This window comes from Chelonoidis abingdonii, chromosome 1 (genome assembly GCF_003597395.2).
Source record: "Chelonoidis abingdonii isolate Lonesome George chromosome 1, CheloAbing_2.0, whole genome shotgun sequence".
Lineage (NCBI taxonomy): Eukaryota > Metazoa > Chordata > Testudines > Testudinidae > Chelonoidis > Chelonoidis abingdonii.
In genome coordinates, this window is record NC_133769.1 from 216,447,099 (window position 1) to 216,460,968 (window position 13,870).

Sequence of the window (13,870 nt, forward strand, 5' to 3'; positions counted from 1 at the left end):
CCCATAACAACTGCGCTGTTCAGTTTTTGGAAATAGTATAGGAAAGAGATTGTACAATTTTTTAGTTTTCTCAACTCTGAGCTCTTTTCCCCTTTTCTCAGTAAATAAGTGTTACTCGTCATTAGGAAAGAACAAATTATCTGAAAAATGAGAAGTGAAACTCATAGTATATTGTGTATGAAGCAATGGCAGAGACATGGAGGCTGGACGTTTACTCCAATTTTAACTCCTATAAGTTTAAAAGAATTTTTTGTATTAAAGTTAGATTTTTAGCCTGGAAGACCCAGTCTTGTAGTTTCTAGATTCGCTCATAAACTGATGGAACTAACAGCAATAGCCTGAGCCAAGCATAATGACAGAGATGCAGGCCAAGTATTTTCCCACACAGCTCTGCCAAGTCAACTGAAGAATGACCAGCAAGCAACACCTCTGCTATTTGAGTCCTGGGTCTCTTTGGACATGAATACTAAAAACTGTGCCAAAGTGTCCGACATTTTGTAGTGACTTGGTGACATGGGAAAAAGTCCCATGTTAGAGGGCAGGATGAGGCCAAACTCCTCATTTATTATTCATTTTATTCACAAGACCTGTTGTAGCTGCACTTATTATAAATAGCACTAAGACAAACAAATCCTTCAACTATAAAATCACCCCCTCTAGCCTACAAATAACACTCAGCCCACCAGCCTCATGCAAAGGCCTAGATAAACCTTGCAACACAGTCTTTAGGCCAACAGCCTTGGGCTGAGGGCAGCCTACTGAGAAAATCTTTGTAGGAGACCTGGAGAAACCTGGTAAGAAAGTCCCAACTGACCGCAATCCTTGAGATGGCGCGTAATCAAGGGAAGGCATCTCTAAGGCATGAAATCTTTCTTACAAGGCTTTACAGATCTAAATCAACTTCTTGAACTGGAGCAACTGGGTATGTACGTGTTTGTGCTGAGGAATATAGGAAGAAAGAAGAGGGAGGATAAGACGTTTTGCATGGGAACTGTCCTGTGATTCTCTTTCATTGGACCATGATAGAGTAGCGTCTTTAGTTTCCCAGTGCCTGATTGTAGCTTTTGATGAGAACAAGGTGACCAAGTGAAATTCAGATAAAGCTGAGGTAATGGGATAGGGTTAGGAGGAGAGGTAACTACATCAGATGGTATCTCCTTCCTCATTTGAACATTTTGTGTTAAGGTTTGCAACCTGGAGTTCCTTTTGGCGTCCTGACTGTAGTAGTCAAGGATAGGTTTGTGCTTGGATAGAATATTTTCCTCTCAGTTATCCATGTCTTGATTGCTAGATTGCTGCAGTGTGCACTGGTTAGGGCTACCATGGAAGATCACTCACAATTTCAGCTAGCACGGAACACCACTTAGTGGTGCTTCTCATATGCAGCCTATTTCACCTGTACTCCATAGACCAGAGAAGGTCAGAAGGCTGTTAAGCAATTTTAGCCTGAGTCTGGCATAAACCATGTGCTGCAGAGAAGGGAGAAAGTAAGAGAAGGATCAAGTGTGAAAATCCAGCTCTCATAGTTTTTGAAAATATTTTTCTTTCTTTCAAAATTTCAGGCACGAAGTTAGAAGCCAGGGGCCAAATTCATCTCTGGCATAAATGGGTGCAACTCCAGGGATGACAGTTAGAAAGTGAGGCCTTTGTGGTTCATTTGTTCTCAGTGTATAACCCTCACTTCTCTTCCACGGCAAAACTCAGGACTTCATTACTTCTGAAAAGAGGCACGTAAAAAGAAAGATACTTTTGGGGAACTCAAGCTCAGTAATGTGAGCCACTCTCTCTCAAGTATTCTGAAAGTCTTTCTTCATCTTACCGCACTGGATCCTCTGAGGAAGGAGAGCAGGTTTCGACAGACTGGCAGCAGAATCAGCAAGCAGTTGAAATTCAAACAGGCTGCAGGTGCTCGTGCCCAAGCCAAAGCAGACTGTAATGAAATGTTACACATGGCAATATCAGTACAGCACATCGTGTAAGAAACTAAGGGCATGTCTACCCAGCAGCTAGGAAGGAGGTTACCTCCCAGCCTGGGCAGACAGACATGTGCTAGCACTGCTTGAGCTAGCATGTTAAAAATAGCAGTACAGCCATCATGGCAGCACAGGCTAGCTGCCAAGTACAAGCCCACCTGACTGCCCCTGCCAAGTCCAAGCTAGCCGATGCTGCAACAGCCACACTGCTATTTTTAGCATGCTAGTTCAAGCAAAGCTAGCATGTCTGTGTAGCCAGGATGGGAGGCACCCCCTCAGTGACACTGTAGATGTACCCTGAGTCCTGATGCTCACTCACCCTAAAGCTCCTTTACACTTAGCCTGAGCACAACTGAGAATTAAGGATGTCATTTAGATTTCACCAAGTACTGCTCTGTACAGATCAGTTGAACACACATATAGCAGCACAGAGATGCCTTCAAATAAAACCTTGCTTCTCTTTTCAGTGTTTAAATTATCTCATTATTTTAAAGGCTCACTGTTAGGTCTGACAGCTGAGGCCAAACGCAGAGCAGATGTAACTAGTTAGCAGTCCCCCATCTGATGACTATTAGAATGTGGTCTCATTGAAGATTAGTAGGAAGTCATATGAAGAGGGGTACAGCATACTAGGAAAGTGTATCTTATAATATATATATTCAAGAAAGAAACTAGGACTAGATTTAGTCCAATAATTTTCTGTAAATACAGGTTTCTCTTTCTTTTTATGATCGGTGCCATTTTAAAAGAAAACATTGTATTGATCATCATATTCCTTATGGTTTCAGATTTACAACCTCAACAAAGAGCAACAAAAAACGGATGAAAAAGCTTGCTTTTTTTTTTATTAAGGATGGAGGAACAATTTGTAAATCTCCATTCAGACTGAGCAATGTTGGAAAAATTCTGCTTTCAATTACGGAAGCAGCACTTCAAAGGGCATTGCACCCTTATAAATAAGAGCAGAATTTGGCCAATATATTTGACTGTGAAAGCAAGAGCAAGATTCTCAGCTTTGTTGAATCAAATCAGTAACTTTGTGGAAAATACCATGTTGTTTTATGATGCAGAGCCAACAGTAACTTTTGCAATAATGAGGTTCTACCATGATCACTTTTTTAAAAATATGAGCAATTCCCACCACTGACTTCTCTGTAGTACATAAAAATACTAATAGAAATCAGCTTGATTTGAATCTCTTGCAGCATCTCACAAATTGGCTTTAGCAACAGTCTGTTTCATCCTGTCTAATGTGGTAATGTGATTGCTGGAGGATTCTCTGCAGCTTGAGGTCTTCAAACCACAATTAGACAACTTCAATAACTCAGACATAGGTTAGGGGTTTGTTATAGAAGTGGATGGGTGAGATTCTGTGGCCTGCATTGTGCAGGAGGTCAGACTAGATGATCATAATGGTCCCTTCTGACGTTAAAGTCTATGACTCTGTGATTAGTAAGCTTTGGAAACTAGTTTACAATAGGTCACATGACCTATGTCAGCCAATTGGATTACATTTGGTACTCCGGGGTCTTATATATAGCTATATTTTGATATAATCATAAATGACAACTAGCCCTGTGGGCAAACAGATCTGTAAACTATTCACTTCAGAATAGAAAAATGATTCTACGAAAAAAATGATTAAGATAGCTTTTTTTTCATTCCAGGGAAATACTCTGCACAGCTTCTGCTTAATAAAGCAGTCACGATCTGTGTTCTATTTTTTAATTAAAAGGAGTGTGAATCTTCCTGGAAGACATCTACAAAATGGGATTTGTCTACTCTGCATTCCATTTTTCTGTTTGAAAGCACCATGTGTGTTCAATTATCTGTTTGTATGAATTTTGAACTGCTACTGTCTCCACCAAATAGAATTGAGGACAAAATAGGAAGACGTAGTTAAAATTGTATCTCTTCAGTATATGCCATGGTAACATACATGCTGTACTTACCCCAAGAAGCTTTCTGCTATAGTGGTATTTGACTGGAACATCATATACTCTGTAGTACCACCAAAAGAGGAAGGCATTTAACCCCAGCCACACAAGCTGAATGAGAAAAAAACATGATTGGAAGCAATCAAAAGATATGTTTTAGTCAGACACAAAATGGGCTCAATACAGGAGTTACAGGATGAAAATCTATGGCTTATGGTATTCAGGAGGTCACACTAGCTGATCTAATAACCCTTTCTGGCCTTAAAATCTTCACCATATTTACCTCTTGAATATAATGGAGGCTGCCATTTCCTCAGGGGCAGTGATTAAGGTGTTTTATTATTATTGTTATTATTTTGTGCCACCCCTTCATTCTGTATTATAATTTCCCCACACCCCACCCCAGCTCCCATCCCCATTAAATCCCCTGTTTCCTCTCCAGGCATATACACTAATGGAATAACCCTACAGCTAACAATCCTCCCTAAGACTACACATACTGACTAACATTTATTTGTACCATTGCCCTGAATTGGATGCAACATCAGATCTTTTTAAGTGTGTGTGATTAGACCACCCTCTGAAAGGTTGTAGCCTATAGAGGAAATAAGCCATAGTACCGCAGCAGCTTACCAAATGTCCCCTTTAGCTCAGGTGGTTTTGTGAGGCACATGTGACCCTGTGTGCATGGTTGAGCTGATGACTATTATTAATGGCAGGTCTTCAGCCGGATTTCCCCTTGTAGCAGCCAGGGGTTGAAACTGTGCCAAAGGGCTGGGGTGGCTTTCAACTGTACTGTGATCTCCCTCCTACAGTTTCTACAGAGCAAGGGTAGCTATAAGCTCAGTCCGAGTCCTGGTGAAATCCCTGCCAGAGCACACAGCCCACCAGGTCTCACTGCATCAGCATAGTTCCCTCTGGCCCATCCTACCCAGTTTTGGAGATAGTTGTTTGGCTTCAAGTCCCACAGAGCAATAGCTGGGGGCTATGGGCAGTTTGCACCCCTGTGCTCAGCCCCAGGTGGATGGACCAAGTGGGAAAGAAACACATGGAAGGGATGGGGAGGAGGGACCAGTGAGTTGGGGGAGAATCAAACCTCCTGTTGAGGGTTTGGGGTGGTAGAAATTATAGTGCTGCACTCCCTTACTCCTACCCTAAGGATTCAGGTGTTGCTCCCACAATGGCCCCCGGCCCTCACTAGCATTGTAATAAAGCCTGGGGCCAACCTAGACCCTGAAGGCCTTTTTCTCCTCCCGCTTACATTAGGGTAAATCAGGGGTGACACCACTGAAGGGAATGGAGTTCCACCAGTGTAAAACTGGAATGTGTGAGAGGAGAATCCGACCCCAGATCTCTATTACAGAGAAAGTGTAAAGCAGGAAGAAAAATTCGGAAGAACTCCTAAGGCTGCATTACAAGTCTAGCCAGGGGAATAACACCCAAGTAGCATACAATATTGTAACAGTGAACAGTGCTGAACGCTGTTCCAGTCAGACCCTCTAAAGAAGCTTTCCTTTGACTTGTTTCTGTCTCTACACCTTTACTTATTTTTCTTTCAATCTAATTCAAATAACTCCTCGTTTTTCTTACTCTAGTGAAAATACACTTTTGTTTTAATTCAGCTAATGTGCAGCTCTTGTGAGGAAGACATGCCAGAGCTCAGCTCCTGTGAGCTTATGCTTACTTGAAGCACTGACCATGACAGCACAATATATTGATTTTTCAAGCCATCAGGATTTTCATACCTCATTTTTAAATATGTCCTAGCTACTGATATCATTATGGACAGTAAATGGCAGGCACAATCCATTCCTGACTACAGAAGTTCACATTTCAGGAACCACAGATGTTATATTTCTAAGCCTATTTTTTTTCCTATTGGTATATAGAATATTAGCTTTAATAGCATCTGGCAAAAATTCTGTGACTAGTTATAGGTAACTGTTATTACAGAACTGAATATCTATATCTTTTGTATCATTACTATTTCCTCAAGACAGGCTCTTTAGTGTGAAAAAAGAGCAGCTGAGCTCTTAAATATGAAAGTATCATTTCTTTTGCCTCAGGTAGATTAAAGCTCTGATCCTGCAAACACTTGCTCACATTCGTAATTATAGGCACCTGAACATTGATTTCAGTGGCACTGTTCAGGTCTATAAAATTAATCATATTCAAAAGTATTTGCAAGATCAGTACCTATGACTTTCCAAACTAATTTATGGTTATTCATTTAATAAACTTATTACACATCATCAGCATTATTACATTATTTTTAGACATTTTGAAAGCATGTCTAAAAATCAGCTTCATGATGGTCTAGTAACTCTTTTGAAGATATAGAATCAATTCACTATTTCTCACAATTGCACTGTATATCAAGCCGGATTTTAAGATATCTTTGGCTAGCAATCAATTGTTGAAAAGAAAAGCACAGGAACATAACAGGAATCATGATTGAATTCACATCCTGTTTCTAGTATGCGTGTTGCTGCATGTAGATACACACATGCGACCATACAGGCTGTGTAGTCTGAACCTAGTCTTTTGGGGACATTTGGCTTTATTAATAAATCAAATAAAACACTCATTTATTAAATCTCCATCTAAGTTTTCCTCTCCAAGTTTGGCTTTTCCAGGATGATCTCTCTGTCCCAGACCCTAGCTCCCCTACACATGAGAAGGATTCCAACCACTTTTATATCCTGGCTGGCACTAATTGAACTCACTGGCTAGAACGACATAGCATTTTTTTCACTGCATATTCATACAAGAGTCAAGCACAGCAAGTCTTAACAAAGGATCCCCATACGCAGAATCCCAGAATCTGCCACTCAGACATAAATAGCCTACACTGAGCACTGTACATTATATAATTCAGTTTCATTAACATTTATTTCTAGATGGTCTGATAAGGTATTTCTTTTCTTGCATTCATAGAGTTTACATTGAAATGTAATGTTATTTGCGCTCTCTCATGCCATGATCACTCTCCCATCCAAACACTTACATGCGTATAACTAATCAAATGAGACAAAGTACTGAATGAAAACTTGGTCCCACTGAACTCAATGGCACTTCACTACTAAGGAACTCTGGGATTTCACCCAGTAATTTTTAGTAGTAATTCTCTTCACATTCTATTGCTTGCCCAGAGCCACAGTATCAGAAACACTAAAGTTGACTCAAAGTGATCAGCATATTTCAGCTCTCAGAACACGTGTGGCCAAATGTGAATCACAATAAGGTATTGTACTTACAATGACAAAGATGGAGAGTCCCTCGTTCACCACCCAGTTGCCCATTGTTGCTGGGGCAGAGTGCACACTGGCTTTGTTCTTCTTCAGGCAATTTGTGTATCTCCCCACAGAAGGAAGTGAGAGCAGCAGTCTTGATGCAACCTGTTTCCTTTGTCATTCATCTAGAAATTAGCTAACCATCGACCCATGCAATGGTTTAAATTTGCTATATCTTTCCTGACATCTCTACAAACACAACATCTTAAGACCCAGCCTTAAATAAGGAGAGCTTGGAAATTGACATTTTTTCTTGTGTATGAACTACTTTGGGTTAAACAAATGTCATTTGAGGGTGTTTCTGCCCGAAACCTTGGTGTCACTTAACTACAACAGTGAAACCCTTTAGCGGAATGAGAAACTACACATGATCAGACTCCTCCTTTGCTCATCCTCCCCACCCAGCACTACACCCTGCCCCTCCCACACCTGCTGATCCAGTCTCCTCCCTCAACTTCCTCTCTCCCACAGTTTATTACTCTCTTGCAGCTCAGTATCCCGCAAAAGCCTCCAAAGATGATTTACCATCCCCTTCCCTGATAGACATGCACTAGCAACTCTGGCCCAGATCTTCAGAAGTATTTAGGCTCCTAACTTCTATTGATTTCAATGGAGGTTAGGAACCTACATATGTCTGAAGATCTGGGCCTCTTTGCCTCCCAACTGCTCTCTGCTTGGCTCTTCAGTCAGTGCTGTGGTGTGGACATGCCTTCCCAGTTAGCCCAAAAGCGTTGCCAACTCTCATGAGACTTGGTGCTTTTTATAAACTCCCAGCTCCTGGGAGCATGTGATTATGGGAGAATCAACTTATGTTTTTGTTTAAAAATAAAGCAGGGGGCGGGGGAAAGACTCTAGCCTTTGTGCTTGCAGAGCAACGTGTAGATTGTGACCCAAATATATCCCAAAGGCTCATACACCAGACGACCTCCACATGTGTTCTCTTTGGGAAGGCTTGTGGGTTTTTAAGCCAGTCTCATGATTTTTGGAACACTTGGACTCGACAATGATGTGACTCCCAAATGCTGTCCAAGGCTGCAGTAAATAATAGCAAAAAGGTAGCGTGGGGCAATACTGGGGATCAGGGAAGAGGGTCTCAGGGCAAGGTCAGGACTCTTGTCTGTGGTAACTTCCCACTTCCAAAAATGCTCCCCTGCCCCCTCCCCGGACTAGTATTTCCTGTGTGATCCATCTCCTATGCCCTTAAAAACAGAGAGCTCCCAAGGGTCTGTCACTTGACTTTGACAGAACTACACCAACTGATACCAGCCGAGGACCTGGCCTTGCATTCCTGGCTCTTGTGTCTGTAAAAAGAATGTTCTGAGGGCAAAAATCTGCAGTACGTAGGTGCTGACTTTGGGCTGCTCCCCAACCCCGATACACAAGAACCAATCAAATCTCTCCACCAGGGAAAACCAGTTCCCTAGTTTAAAGGGGGATTTGCTGGTGCCATAGAATGGCCCCAGGGGAGAAGGGAAGATGTGTGTGGCCAGACTGCGCTAAATTCCAGCTGTTCTGGGTTGCCAGATATTTCCTTAGACACCACTGCAGTCAAGGCATAAGTTACATGGATCAGGAATAGTTCCTGATCCCCCACGAATCCAAGAAGCACTGAGCCCCGCACAGTCATGACCCAGAATTGACAATAGCACTGGGAGATGTCTGATCCATGGCATTTCCAATACGAATGGAGAAATCCTACATTTTGTTGTGGTTTTGAAATGTCCCATTATCAAATGCATATGGACTGAAGAGAAATGTCTCCTCCGCCCATAGTATGGTGCCGTATAATTAACTTCAAAATAAAAAAGGGTGGTAGTGAGGGCACAGGTTAAAAAAAAGGCTGAGATCCTGTGTTCTCTAACACTACAACTCAAGAAAGTCAAGAAAAAAATGCCACTTAGACTATCTGATGTTTTTCTTCTCTAACCAGAGCTCCCTTAGAAGAATAATATCAAATGTCTCATAGGAAGAGAAACATAACAACTGAAAATATTATTCACTTCTATAAGCCGGTGAAACATTCTCTCCAGCAGGTCCGACAACCTCTAACTGCCACACTAATGATTACCCAGCAGAATAGGCTTTAACTGGCCACCTGATGTGCAAAACCTCCCCTGAACTGGGATAGCTGCTTGGAGACAGACTGGAGTATTACACTCAGTAAGTCTAAACAAAAGGTGGATGTCAGCTATTCTCACAGCTGATGTGATCTGTGGGAGAAATCCTGGCCCCATTGAAGTCAATGAGAGTTTTGCCATTGACTTCAATGGGACTAGGATTTCACCAGGAGTGACTAATTCATACCCAGCACCTGTCCCCTACGTGGCCCTTGGTTCCCTTCCTGGCACTTCCATGTCCTATTATAGTTGATGAACAACTGAAACTTCCCTTCCCCTGGTGTTTGTAAGTCTTTGAAAGCTTTATATTTACCATAATCTGTGAACACAAGACAAGGCAATATTGCCAGCAGACTGCATGGATAAAAATAGTTATTTTGTGAGAGAACGTGAGATTGCAGAACAAAGACATTCCCCTTGTTTTCATACTCCAAAATTTCCTGTTTGTATAAAATGTTGCAAAATGGCCAGTTGAGATAGGGAAAGATTTCTGTACAACATCTTGCACATCTTTGCAGTGAAAACGTTCACAGGTACAACTTTCACTAGATAAAGGTCCTATTTCAGCACAAAAGTTTTGGAAAAATGTTCAAGGCTCAAGGATTTGGAATTTCTTGTGACTGTTTCACACACACCTCTAGTACAAATTCACCAACTCCATCTCCCTGTCAGCACAGCGTTATTCCCTGTCAGTGTACATATGTGAAATTCTGTCTCCATTTAAAAGCCATGCAGTTGCACTGGACCCATGTGTTTAGCACCTGCCTGCATTAGAGATTTGACCCTGCACAGTGCACAGCTGTGAAGTGTTGCAGGTTTAAAACCAAGGAGAGCAAGCACAAAGGAACCTGCTTACTGAGCACATTGCTGCGCAGCTGCTATGTTGCCCTACTTAGCAGTAGAAGTCAAGTCAAGTAGGGAGCCCACCACTGTGCACCTCTTTTCTGAGCTGAGATTATCCTGAACTACATGTCTCCTCTTATATCCTCATTTCTGACAACCCCCACCCCCACTCCTTTATTACCTTGCACTACTGAGGGGAAGGAAGGGAGCAGGCAAAGGGCTCGAGAATTATTTCTGCTCAATGCAGACGAGTAATGCTTCATGTTTCATCATACTAGCATTTATAGCTAGCATCTGCTCACACTTGCACTGGAGCGCAACGGTTGTATGGTGCCTTCTGTGCCTTGCAGGGAAAAGGCCTGTGCTTATGCACCAGGGGAAATGGTCACTGGGTTACTCTGTTATCACTGATCCCACAGAAATGACATATTCTGAGACTCCTTGAGTCCTGTTAGCAAAACGCCTAAACAACCTCATGACTGTGCCAGAGAGTGAAAAAGGGCACAATTACATTTCATAATAAATAAAATAAAATAATAATAATTAATAAAAACAGCTCTCCAAAGCCTCATCATGCTGAGTTGATATGAGTGGCAGAAGGATAGAGGCTTTTCTGTGGACGCAATGGATTCCACCTGAGACTGCTTATGACAGGACAAAATTGCAACAGACCCACCATTATCACTACAGCCTCGTTAATGAGAGATTCCAGTGGGACTTAACAGGTGTCTCTAGGTCTCTTGGACTTTAAATTCAGCAAAGAATCCTGTGGCACCTTATAGACTAACAGACGTTTCGGAGCATGAGCTTTCGTGGGTGAATACCCACTTCATCAGATGCACTACATGCACGAAAGCTCATGCTCCAAAACGTCTGTTAGTCTATAAGGTGCCACAGGATTCTTTGCTGCTTTTACAGATCCAGACTAACACGGCTATCCCTCTGATACTGGACTTTAAATTGTCCTTTTTCAGTTCTCAGGGAAAGTGGCTCATTATTATCTTCTTAATCATGACATTTCACAACATCTTATTTCAAGCAGGCAGGAGAGCCATGAGCAGGGCTCCAGCAAGCTACAAGCTCAGTATCACAGATGTTGATTAACAGAATCTATCTGTTAGCAGTTTCAGCAGCAAACAGTGGTTTAAATGGCACAGCAGGCCTGTGCTATATAGAGAAATAGCACCCTCAAGTGGCGTATCCTGCATAAGTGCTGGTTGAAATACAGCCCTGCATATAGTCTCATGTAAAGTGGACTTGTTTCCAGGCAGATGTTCATTCAGACATTATTTCCATAATAGATGTAGAGCTGTAGATAACATCTTAAAGGATAAATTCATACACTCCCTTCTCCTATGCACAAAGTCAGAGGTCAAAGTAAACTGGATTTGGGTAGGACTGGGGAATCCTTCTCCATCTGCAAGCAGGACACAAGGCAGCTTCACAGCCCCTCTGCAGCTGGTATGCTGGCTCTTGGGCTGGAGTAGAAGTCAGAACTCACCTGTTTCTCCTCATGGGAGAAATTGTGGTCACTGGATCTAATTAATCTCAGATCCATTGGTTTTGCCCTTAGCCCGTGTGAGGCTTTACAGAGCTGGTGTGAAGTCACATTGCATTCCTATTCAGCCACTCTGCCCTGGTGGGGGGGAATGTCAGCTGAACCTGCCATGATGGACACATTTCTGGCCAAGAAAATATCCAAAGGTGAAAGGCAAGGCGATCTTCCCCTACAGTCTCAGGCCAGTCTATCCAATATTGAATGGAAAGTCTGCTAAATTAGCACTAGGTATATTGTTAAATGTGTTTATTCTGAGATTTATAAATTATGATTAAAGCTAACATAAGCCACTTCCCATGCAGTAGGAACTGCTGAGAGGAATATCTGCTTTAGAGCATGTCACCTAGGAAAGTTTCAACAAAAAGTCGACACACTGAAATTTCACTAAATGGAGTGAACTCAATGGTCACACATGGAAGGTGAAGCAACATTTGAATGAATTTAGAGGGGCAGGAGAGGCAGGATTTTAGTAGTAGAGTGTAGGTAGTGTAACAACCTCCACAGAACTTGGAAGAACGAGCAGATGTTGCAGGAAGGAAGAGTTTGGAGGAAGCATATCGGTGTGCACATGGCTAGAACGCTAGCTGCAGTTGCAGCATCTCTGTAAATAGTTCTGTTAATAAACAACCAGTTTAATTTTACAAGCGTGGAGTCCTTTCATGCTACTACCCAGCCCAGGGTAGATGAAACAGAATAGGTTGCCAGATTAGAGGTTACAGGAGTTAAAAGTTAGGCAGGACAGCACAATCTGGAAAAAATGTCAAATCCACCAATATGCAGTGTAGTTGTTGTCATGTCAGTCCCAAGATATTAGAGAAGCAAGGTGAGTGAATGGTCCCTTACAGTATGCGCTAACTACTTATGCTAAACAATCTGTTCCACCTTGCGCTTATCTGTGACGCTAGGAATATTTTTCCCAGACCTGAAGAAGAGCTTTATGTGGCTTGAAAGCATGTCACTCTCACCAATAGAAGCTGGTCCAATAAATGATATCACCTCCACCTTGTCTCTCTAAGATCCTACCAATATATTCATACAAGGCAAATTAGACATACACAGTTTAGTCATTTACCTCTACCCCTCCTTCCCTCCACCCACCAAGACACTAGCTCATTCACAGGGGTGAAGGTAATTTACAAGATTTACTGGTACTGCCGGAGTCCTGAGGGGGGCGTGGCCTCATCCAGAAGAGGCGTGGCCTCTCAAGATTTAAAGGCCCTGGGGCATCAACTGTGGCTGGGAGACCCAGGGCCTTTAAATCAACCAGGGGCTCCCAGCTGAAGAGGTGGCTGGGAGCCCCCTGGGGCAAATTAAAGGGCCCAGGGCTCTGGCTGCCGGGGGGATCCCCGAGCTTTGCGGAGCTGAGGCAGGGTTTTAAAGGGCCCAGAGCTCCTGCCGCTGAGGGGAGCAGGCCCTTTAAATCCTGGCCCCAGCCCAGCTGCCAGAGCCGTGGCCGGGATTCAAAGGGCTCTGGGCTCCCCGCAGTGGCGGAGAGCTCTGAGCCCTTTAAATCTCAGCCGCAAAGGGGATTTAAAGGGCTCGGGACTGCCCACAGCCGTGGGGAGTTCTGAGCCCTTCAAATTCTGGCCCCAGCCCGGCAGCCAGAGCCGCGGCCGGAATTGAAAGGGCTCTGGGCTGCCCACGAAAGAGCCCTTTCAATTGCCGCCGTGGAAGCCGGTGTGATCCAGCACGGTGTACTGGCTCTTGCTGGTACACCTGACTGGACCGGCTTACTTTCACCTCTGCTCGTTCTCCTTCCTTCTCCAATTACTGTCCTTAATTTGTTTCTTCAATTTCCACAGCATCCTCCTACCTCTATAGACAAACCATGTAAACGCTGCACTATGGAGGCCTTCATTTTTAACCTGGCCAAGAGGAAAGAAGGTCAGAACAAAAAGCTGTGAGGGAAGTTCTGTTTCAAGAGAGAGATTTAAAAGTGTACAGGAGAGAAAGCAAGAGCGACAGAGGGTTGTCTGCAGGCTGCAGCCAGGGCCAAGCATGAGGAAGCAGGCAGCTAACATCCTAAGTGAGTAGACAGTGCCATCTGGTGGACACCAGGCATTTACACAGGTAGCGCATTTGGGTGCTGTGCACTCAGACATCTTAATCTTTGAAATATGACTCAGGGATGCTGGAGGAGATTTGCTCC

The 13,870-nt window shown here is 43.1% G+C and overlaps 1 protein-coding gene across 3 annotated transcripts in view; it reads right to left on the reverse strand.

Annotated features, from left to right (window-relative positions):
* The window catches only part of CYBB (cytochrome b-245 beta chain), a 63,084-nt gene that overhangs the window by 24,775 nt on the left and 24,439 nt on the right, over nucleotides 1-13,870 (reverse strand). Inside the window, exons 1-3 of one of the 3 annotated variants that reach the window (XM_032771950.2) lie at nucleotides 7,168-7,601; nucleotides 3,926-4,021; nucleotides 1,820-1,930 (exon numbers count right to left, since the gene is read on the reverse strand). The exons of 1 other annotated variant lie outside the window; for it this stretch is intronic. In XM_032771950.2, the coding sequence (XP_032627841.1) occupies nucleotides 1,820-1,930; nucleotides 3,926-4,021; nucleotides 7,168-7,212 (252 nt within the window). In that variant the 5' untranslated portion in view covers nucleotides 7,213-7,601. Of the gene's footprint in view, nucleotides 1-1,819; nucleotides 1,931-3,925; nucleotides 4,022-7,167; nucleotides 7,602-13,870 lie in introns of those variants that run through there. One more of the 3 variants, XM_032772033.2, reaches the window with a different exon arrangement.